Source organism: Lolium rigidum, chromosome 2 (genome assembly GCF_022539505.1).
Source record: "Lolium rigidum isolate FL_2022 chromosome 2, APGP_CSIRO_Lrig_0.1, whole genome shotgun sequence".
NCBI classification, from domain to species: domain Eukaryota; kingdom Viridiplantae; phylum Streptophyta; class Magnoliopsida; order Poales; family Poaceae; genus Lolium; species Lolium rigidum.
Window position 1 is genome coordinate 208,881,593 of NC_061509.1, and position 10,278 is coordinate 208,891,870.

At 51.6% G+C, this 10,278-nt stretch overlaps 1 protein-coding gene across 1 annotated transcript; it reads right to left on the reverse strand.

The window, feature by feature from the left end:
- Positions 1-8,941: 8,941 nt before the first annotated feature.
- On the reverse strand, positions 8,942-9,851 carry LOC124688045 (ganglioside-induced differentiation-associated-protein 2-like). The gene is made up of 3 exons (XM_047221761.1): positions 9,713-9,851; positions 9,332-9,605; positions 8,942-9,242 (listed from the first exon to the last, which is right to left on the reverse strand). The coding sequence occupies exons 1-3, from the start codon at positions 9,849-9,851 to the stop codon at positions 9,020-9,022; spliced, it is 636 nt and encodes a 211-aa protein (XP_047077717.1). The 3' UTR covers positions 8,942-9,019.
- Positions 9,852-10,278: the final 427 nt, after the last annotated feature.

Consider the following 10,278-nt stretch of genomic DNA (forward strand, 5'->3'; position numbering starts at 1 on the left):
AGTTGCTAATTGAAGCCGGAGCAGAAGCAGTGGAGCTCTTTGGAGACTCAAAGTTGGTGATCTCCCAGCTCACGGACGAATACAAGTGTGAGAGCGAGTCGCTCTTCCCATTATGGATGCATTGCCGCGAGCTGATGACACAGTTTAGGTACATAAACTTCAACTGGGTCCCGAGGTCGCAGAATACGGAGGCGAACGATCTCGCACAGATGGCATCAGGCTATAAGGAGACAGTGGAAGGAGCCGATGTCCAGATACATTTCATGGAGCCAGACGATTGGAGAGCCGATATCTTCAATTACTTGAAAGATCCGGCTCGGGGGCACCTAAACGGATAAGGTACAAAGCCATGAAGTATGTCCTTATTGGAGATGACATGTTCTATAGGACCTTGGAAGGGTTACTTCTCAAATGTTTGGGAACAGCCGAGGCAAATCGGCTCTTACACGAGGTACATGAAGGCGCCTGTGGAACTCATCAATCGGCTCATAAGATGAAGTGGTTGATCAGGCGATCAGGGTTTTATTGGCCCACCATGCTTGAGGACTGTTTCAATTACTATAAAGGGTGTCAAGCATGTCAGAAGTTTGGGAGAATTCAGATGGTACCCGCATCAGCAATGAACCCCATCATCAAGCCTTGGCCATTTCTAGGATGGGGCATGGACATGATCGGCAAAATCCATCCTGCATCGAGCAAGGGCCACGAGTGGATCTTGGCCATTACAGATTATTTCACTAAATGGGTGGAGGCCGTCCCTATGAAGTCTGTGGCATCGAAGGACGTTATCAGTTTCGTGAAAGAGCATGTCATCCACAGATTTTGGATTCCCCAGACCATCACGACCGATGGAGGTTTGGTTTTCGTTTCTCGCGAGTTCAGATATTTCTGCGAGAGCATGGGAATTAAGTTGATCCGATCATCCCCATACTATGCTCAAGCAAATGGGCAGGCTGAAGCGTCCAACAAAAGCCTTATCAAGCTGATTAAGAGAAAGATCGACGAGTACCCTAGGCGTTGGCACGAGGTTTTGTCGGAGGCTTTATGGGCTTATCGCATGTCATGTCATGGAGCGGTAAAAACCTCGCCGTACCATCTGGTCTATGGACAAGAAGCCGTGTTACCCTGGGAGATCGCGGCTGGGTCGAGACGTGTCACGTTTCGGAATGACTTGACAACTGAAGAGTATGCAGCCCTGATGAGTGATAGCGTTGAGGATCCGACGGAACTTAGACTTTGGTCACTTGAGAAAATTAAGGAGAACAAGGCCAAGGTGGCTCGTGCATATAATAAGAAGGTGAAGCCAAAGGAGTTCCATGTTGGTGATCTGGTATGGGAAGCTGTATTGCCGTTGGGGACTAAGGACAAGGCATATGGTAAATGGTCTCCGAATTGGCACGGGCCGTACAGGGTTGACCAAGTCCTAAAGGGCAATGCATATATGCTCGAACAATTGGATGGTGTGAAGTTCCCAGTGGCCGTCAATGGCCAGCATCTCAAGAAGTATTTCCCAAGTATGTGGGATGATGGGCAGTGAAATACGGGGGCCGATTTTAATTCGGCCAATAAAAAAAATTTCATCAACTTGAGCAGCGGAATATGGGGGCCGATGTATGAAATCGGCCGATAAAAAAATCTAAACAAAAGCATAGCCGATGCACTGACCATCGACTTTAGAGCTGAAAAGCCGATGCGGAGCCATCGACTATAGAGGAACAACTGTTATTTCAGGTCACCATTCAATTTTACATTCGATTGGGGGACTGGCCTTGTTGGCGTTTTGGGCAAAGACCGATGTATTGCCATCGGCTTCTCGAGCAATGATTTATTTTGACGATCGGAAGAGTTAAGCATGGAATCTTTCTTCATTGATTTAAAAAGGGGATTTTTTACAAGGAAGAGCCGATTGCTCAGGAACAAAAGGAGGACATATTGCTACTACTAGTCCTATGCTAAGTGGTCCCTACTCTAAGGACCGTCGCTTTCCTCGTCGTCGCCGCTGTAGCCGCCGCCGGTGCTGCTGCTGGCGAGCTCCTCGTCGCTACTGCCGTAGCCCTCAATGGGGGCTTCTTCCTCCTCATCATCGTCGTCTTCGTCGTCATCCGACCAGGCCCAGCCGCGGAAGCGCTTCGCCGGCGGCTCGTCGGAGGAGGTGTCGTCCTCCTCTTCCTCCTCGTTGGAGGAGGCATCGTCCTCCTCATCCTCCTCTTCTTCCTCTTCGTTGGAGGGGGTGAAGCTAACCCAGGAGAGGAGGTCATCCTCACTCTCCGCCACCAGTTCCCCGTCGATGAGGAACCGGAGGTCGTCCTCCCCATCGGTCAGGGGCAAGTCGCCATCTGACCCGATGAGGGCCTCGGGTGGGCCATCAGGCACGAAGTCGAAGTCCCACTCTGGCTCATCCCATTGGTCGTGCTCTGGCATCGGCTCGCTTGAGGAAGAAGATTGGAAGGAGAGAGCCGATGCAGCAGAGGAGGAGGATGAGTCCATGGTGGAGGAGGGCTTTTTGGTGGCTAGTACTGAGGAAGGGGATGAAGAAGCGAGTTGCTCGACGCGGTTAAATAAAAGGGGATATAGTGGAGATTTAATGTTGTGGCGGTTTTCGAGGACATGGTGCCGAATCTGTCAAGTCGTGCAGAGAAGCTGAGAAGGCAAGGCATCATGATGAAAGATTCTGCGGCGGTTCTGCTATGCCACGACGTGACCCTACGAATAAAAAACAGAGTGGTTTTGAAATTATCATTGCCAAAACCAGGGGGCATGTGTTATCACCAGAATTTAACCAAGTCTGGAGATAGGCCGTGATTAAATGGGCTTAGAAGATATACATGGAAGATACTCCCGAACCGGCCTTGTACAAGAAGTTTGGGCAAGATTGCCCGTGTATCTGTAAATATAGTAGGGTACGTGTCGGTTAGAATTAAGAGATAGAGTTTAGCTCGTACACGGTTGGGTTTATTCCCAAGTTAGAGAGTCTACGGACTATAAATATGTATCTAGGGTTATTGAGAAAGGAGGACGATCACGTTCACAACAAATCAATCTAGGCGCATCGCCACCCCTTTTTTCGAGGGTTTCTCCCGGCTAAGCAACATGCTGCCTAGATCGCATCTTGCGATCTAGGCAGTATCAGTTTATTCGTTGTTGGTGTTGCTCGTGCTGAAGCCTTTTTGATGGCGAGCAACACCCTTATCTTAGGTGGAGCTCTTTCCGTGTGCCATTCAGAGTAATTTATCATCATATCATCAAGAAGCTTTGTTGCCGCCCCCAAAGTAATGGACATAAAGGTACCTCCAGCAGCTGAATCCAATAGGTTCCGCGAAGAAAAATTCAATCCTGCATAGAAGGTTTGGATGATCATCCAAGTAGTTAGTCCATGGGTAGGGCAATTCTTCACCAAAGATTTCATTTTCTCCCATGCTTGAGCAACATGTTCATTATCCAATTGCTTAAAATTCATTATGCTACTTCTCAAAGATATAATTTTAGCGAGGAGGATAATATCTACCAATGAAAGCATCTTTACATTTAGTCCATGAATCAATACTATTTTTAGGCAAAGATAGCAACCAATCTTTAGCTCTTCCTCTTAAGGAGAAAGGTAATAATTTTAATTTTATAATGTCACCATCTACATCCTTATAATTTTGCATTTCACAAAGTTCAACAAAATTATTAAGATGGGCAGCAGCATCATCAGAACTAACACCAGAAAATTGCTCTCTCATAACAAGATTTAGTAAAGCAGGTTTAATTTCAATTTTTTTTGCTGTAGTAGCAGGTGGAGAAATAGGTGTGCATATAAAATCATTATTATTGGTGCTTGTGAAGTCACACAACTTAGTGTTCTCAGGGGTATTCATTTTAGAAGTAGTAAATAAAGCAAACTAAATAAAGTAAATCTAGCAACTAATTTTTTTGTATTTTTGATATAGAAAGCAAACAAAGCAGTAAATAAAGTAAAGCAAGACAAAAACAAGGTAAAGAGATTGGATGTGGGAGACTCCCCTTGCAGCGTGTCTTGATCTCCCCGGCAACGGCGCCAGAAAAATCCTTCCTGTTGGCGTGGTAGTTGACACACGTCTGTTGGAAACCCAAGAGGAAGGTGTGATGCGTACATCAGCGAGTTTTCCCTCAGTATGAAACCAAGGTTATGTTATCACCAGAATTTAACCAAGTCTGGAGATGGGCCGTGATTAAATGGGCTTAGAAGATATACATGGAAGATACTCCCGAACCGGCCTTGTACAAGAAGTTTGGGCAAGATTGCCCGTGTATCTGTAAATATAGTAGGGTACGTGTCGGTTAGAATTAAGAGATAGAGTTTAGCTCGTACACGGTTGGGTTTATTCCCAAGTTAGAGAGTCTACGGACTATAAATATGTATCTAGGGTTATTGAGAAAGGAGAACGATCACGTTCACAACAAATCAATCTAGGCGCATCGCCACCCCTTTTTTCGAGGGTTTCTCCCGGGTAAGCAACATGCTGCCTAGATCGCATCTTGCGATCTAGGCAGTATCAGTTTATTCGTTGTTGGTGTTGCTCGTGCTGAAGCCTTTTTGATGGCGAGCAACACCCTTATCTTAGGTGTTTTGGGGTTGATGACAATGCTTTCACGATGCACTTGTTTAGCTACGCTTCCCCTCGATATCTAGCTTCCCTTACACCTATTTTAGGTGTAGGGGCAGCATCTTGCTTGTTCGTTATTTAGTAGATCTAATCCGTTATAGTTGCTCCTTGTTCTTCAAGGATTGGTTTGATATCCGTATGGTTAGGCCTTATAAACGGGTTGAAGGATCCGGTAGTGCGTAAGGTGTGGTTTATTAAGCTCTAGAGGGATTGTTCCGGGGATCAACTTCACGTTGGTTTTTAGGCCTCTTTAGGGTTGGTTTTCCATCATCTTACGTATCTACTAGGCTCAATTACGCATAGGATGTTCCGATTATATGGCGAAAACCCTAGACTATCGTAGATTAGCTTAGCTTGATATCGATAAAGCATGATCCCCATGTCCTTATAAATCTAACATGAACCATGGGGCAATCGGCTCTTTGAGCCGATCCACAGAACAACTTAAGAGCCGATCGGGGCTCGTATTTAATGTTTACGTGTTTGCCATGCAGGAAACTAGTCGAAGCAATCCATCACCTTCCCGACCGGGTATAGGTCGGTGGCACGCCCTCATAAGCACCAGGACGCGTGTGCCAGAAGGCATTGCGGGCCGTCGCCCGAGGGACCAGGGTCAGCCGCAATCCTCGGAGCCTCCCGGCTCTACTGTGTTGCCCGTCGTTGCTCGCCGGTGGGTTTCTGACCGCAACACATTCTGGCACGCACCGGTGGGACACTCGCAACAACATCGACGTCTGCAGAGCAACCATGTCAAAAGCTGCGGAGGAGGTAGTTGGCGAACCAGATCACGTACGCAGATCCGCCGAAGAGCGTAAGAAGAAGTATGATGAGATGAAAGCCATCTTGGAAGCCGATCTCATCGGCTCCTTCGTGAGGACCCGTTCACATGGCGTAAGGTGGAAGGGGTTCTCCCCTGAGAGCGTTCTTGACGGAGTGGACCTGTCCACCCCTTCGGAGGAACGTACTGCGAGCTCGCGCCGAGAAATCAATTACATGGCGGCTCATTCTCTACACCGCTATTCTGAAAGCCTGGTGAATACTTTAGAGCGCGTCGCGGTCCGTGCGGTGCAGGAAATCATGAAGCATCAGTACTCCCCGTCAGGACCTACCCTAGGGACTCACCAGGGAGAAGTACCGCTCCGCATCAGGCCGTCGCTACCATTCGCGCTTGCAGCACTAGAGCCGCCGGGTTCACCGGCGTACGTCGTCTACAAGGTTGGAGGCGATCCTAGCGATTGCCAGTTCCTATATGAGCCGCCTAAGGAGATCCCGCATGGATACGTGTGCACATACGTGCCGGACTGCAATGCCTTGGCGCGCACCAGCCAGATTGCACCAACAGGGATTTCTGGAGCAGACGCTGACAAGCAAGCATGGTTGGCTAAATATGCTACTGGAACGAGTCATGAGGGCTTGGTCCCTACAGCTAATACCATGGAACAGATCAGCACCATCTTGAGAGACCAATTCGGCATCTTGCCGAAGAGGAAAACAATCGGCTATTCCAAGCCGTACCCCGACGAGTACGACCTGATCCCGCTGCCACCCAAGTATCGGCTCCCTGAATTCTCAAAATTCAATGGAGCAGAAGGATCTAGCTCCATAGAGCACGTAAGCCGATATTTGGCGCAGCTGGGCATGATTTCAGCGTCAGACCAGTTACGTTTGAGGTTTTTCGCACAATCTCTGACGGGATCAGCCTTTGGATGGTACACGTCGTTGCCACCAAACTCAGTCTGGACGTGGAAGCAAATGGAGGAGCAGTTTCACGTGCAATATCACTCAGAAGCTACCGAGGCCGGCATTGCCGATCTAACACAGGTGCGGCAAAAGCGGGGAGAAACAGTATCTGAATACATCCAACGTTTCAGGACTGTCAGGAACCGATGTTATTCGGTTCGTTTATCTGAGAAGGAAGTAGTCGATCTGGAAGTACTGGGCCTCGCAACGCCGATCAAGGATCTGACTTCCCAAGCAGAGTACAGTTCATTGTCGCACATGGTACAGAAACTCACATCGTATGAGCAGCGGCACCCTGAATTGTACCAGGACAAGTTCAAGCGTCCGGTAGGCCTGGTTGAGATGGAAGAAACTGAAGATCCTGCAACGGAGCGCATGCAAGAACATAAACAACATATATATGATAGATTGATAATCAACTTGACATAGTATTCCATATTCATCGGATCCCAACGAACACAACATGTAGCATTACAAATAGATGATCTTGATCATGATAGGCAGCTCACAAGATCTAACATGATAGCACAATGAGGAGAAGACAATCATCTAGCTACTGCTATGGGCCCATAGTCCAGGGGTGAACTACTCACACATCAATCCGGAGGCGATCATGGTGATGAAGAGTCCTCCGGGAGATGCTTCCCCTCTCCGGCAGGGTGCCAGAGGCGATCTCCTGAATCCCCCGAGATGAGATTGGCAGCGGCGGCGTCTCTGGAAGGTTTTCCGTATCGTGGCTCTCGGTACAGGGGTTTTCGCGACGAAGGCTATAAGTACGCGGAAAGGCAGAGTCGGAGGGCTGACGAGGGGCCCACACCATAGGGCGGCGCAGGCCCCCTCTGGCCGCGCGTCCCTATGGTGGCGGCGCCTCGTCGCCCCACTTCGTATCCCTTTCGGTCTTCTGGAAGCTTCGTGGAAAAATAAGACCCTGGGCATTGATTTCGTCCAATTCCGAGAATATTTCCTTTGAAGGATTTCTGAAACCAAAAACAGCAGAAAACAAAGAATCGGCTCTTCGGCATCTCGTCAATAGGTTAGTGCCGGAAAATGCATAATAATGACATAAAGTGTGTATAAAACATGTGAGTATCATCAAAAAAGTAGCATGGAACGTAAGAAATTATATATACGTTTGAGACGTATCACCTCCCCTGCTGCGCCGCCTAGAGGGAGAGTTCGACGGCGCTGTGAATCTGCTCATCTTCGCGGGCACGGACGTCGTCCTGCAGCTTCTTCTGCGACTCGAACGACTCGACGAGCGCTCGCTGCTGAGCCGCCGCCACTTCGAGGTCCGGCCCGTCGCCGTCGGACCAGTCGAAGTCATCGTCGTCCTCCTCCTCCTCCACCGCCTCCGCCTCGTCCCCGTCCTCCTCCTCCTCCTCCTCCATTTGCGCTGCCACAGCCGCCGCCAACGCATCCGCCTCCGCCGCCCAGGCCGCCTCCGCTGCTACCGCCTCCTCCCGCAGCTGCTGCTCCAGCGCTCCCGCTGTCGCCGCTCCATCGCCTCCTATTGCTCACGGTAATGGAGCTCCCGCTCCATGCGCATGCACTCCCGCTCTGCACGCCACCGCTCGCCCATCTCCTCCGCCCGGCGCCGCCGCGCCTCTTCCGCCGTGGCGGCGTCGAACACCGCTATGGTGTCCGCCAGCGCCGCCTCCTCCCATGCTTCATTCTCCGCAGCTTCCGAGTCAACGTCAAACTCCTGCGGTGCTAGTCTGCTAGAGGTGGTGGAGGTGGTGGTGGAGACGGTGGTGGAGGGAACTGGCCGGCGCGGTTCATCATTGCGTAGGTGGTGTGTATGCGACGAGGGATGTGCTTGCGGCGGAGAAAGGGGTGTAGACGGCTGTGGTGGCTACAATTGAGCAGGGGAGGCCTTTTATAGATGCCGGCGTCGCCAGAAGAGGCGGAAAGATAGCGCGGGAAGAGGCTAGAAGAGGCGAGAAGAAAGCGCGGGAACGCGCAGTGGCGTGCGAACCCCAGTAACGCGTGGAGGCTGCGCAACGCCAACGAGACGTCTCACATGCCCCTTCATCGCCATTAAAGCAAAGCTGCGATGCTTCGTTCGTGTGTCGCTGACGCATCGGGCCCGCGTCTCCTCGACTCGCTTTTCGTTGTGTCCGGCGTGCCTGGAGCGTCCCCTGTGGACCGGGGACGGGATCGGGGCACCGGACACCGTAATGGAGCGCGTCGAACGGAAAAAGCCTTTGGAGCACTGCTAGGAACGAAAAAATGTCCAATGCACCCTAAATAACTTTGGGAACACTTTAAGAGACGCAGCTAGAGATGCTCTTAGCCACCGTTGCCTTCTATCCAGGATCTCAGGATGCACCAAGATGATAGCAATAACCCTGTTCTTAAATTTGGGGAAGGAACCTTTCGTTTTTTTTGGCTTGTTGTCTAGTCCATTTTGAAAGAGAGAGGCCTTCATATTTTCTGGCTTGTTTGTCTAATCCATTTTAAAAAAAAGCAATTCCCCTATTCTTTTGCCGGGGAAAGAGCAGCCAGAAAGATTTCGAATTACCGATCTCTTTATTATCTCCTATAGTCTCACTAATACTAATTTGTACAGCTTTCCTTTCTAGTTGCAAACATGGATCAAGCAGCCTGCTACACCACAGCCGGACGCTGAAGCAATCGCGCGATGCCCTGTACTAGGAGATGCAGCGGAGCGAGTGCAGGGACGCGGAGGTGTCCATGGACGCGGCGTCGAACATGCAGCGGCGGTCGGCGGCCTCGATCCCGTAGTCCATGAGCGGGCGGCGCTCGAGCTCGTCGTCGTGCCGGCGCGTGCACTCCGGGACCTCCAGCTCCGTCTTGTCCACGTGCGCCCACAGGTACTCGAGCCTGCTCATGTACCTCAGCTTCTCGTACAGCCTGCAAGAACCAAAAATTGGTCGCAGTAAGCAACACCGGGACAGACGTTGGATGGAGAGATGGGTGATCGGTGGTCAGGTGCGGCGTACCCGGAGCTGAAGAGGAACCGGCCGACGGTGGCGAAGAAGAGGCGGGCCTGGAGGCCGGGGTGCACGAAGTAGACGGCGCGCAGCCGCTCCCTGGAGACGGCCGGCAGGGACTGGTAGGCCGCGCGGACGGCGCCCAGGCCGGGGCAGTTGTCGCCGCGGTCGACGAGGGAGTGCATGTAGACGACGACGAACTCCCGCTCCCCGACCTCCGGGAGGATCCGGCTCTGCAGGTGCGCCCTCAGCGCCTCCTCCGCCCGCCCGCCCAGCGCGCGCGCTGCGTCGCGCACAGAGAAACGGGGAGCCCGTGAGTTACACAGACAAGACAAGCGCGCGCGTCGCCTTTGCTGCCCAAACGAACCTGGACGAGAGACCGGAACTCACCAGGGAAGTACTTGCCGACGATCCTGACGACGGCACGGCCCCGCTTGTCGGCGCCCTGCACGGTGATCGCCCGGCTGCGCTCCAGCAGCAGCTCCGGCTCGGCGGGCACGTCCTTGGCAATGGCAACGGTACCGACCATGATGTGTTGTGTGTGCTGTGCCTAACTGCAATGGTGGGAGCTGCAAGGGAAGCGTTTAAATGGCGATCCGATCCGCGTGGGCTGACGTGGGACGGTGGCATGGCGCGGCGGTGGGCTGGGCCGTTGGGGAATGGGCGCGAGCGGTGGACGAGGAGCACGCGGGATCCGGTGAGAATATGCGCCGCATATTGCGGTTGGAGGATGGAGTGGATTGGAGCGGCACTGGGGAGGCGGGCCTCGTCCTGGAGTTTCTGTGTGCCTTGCCGTGCCGGTTTCGGCCAAGGTTCCAAGGAATTCCGGAACCTGGTCCTTGCTACTTGCTACACAGTGGCGGCTGCTCGCCTTATCTGCATATTTTTTACTCTATCCGAAATGAACACCCGAAATGCAATTTGTGGATGTTAAATATATAGAAGTATGGTTTTTA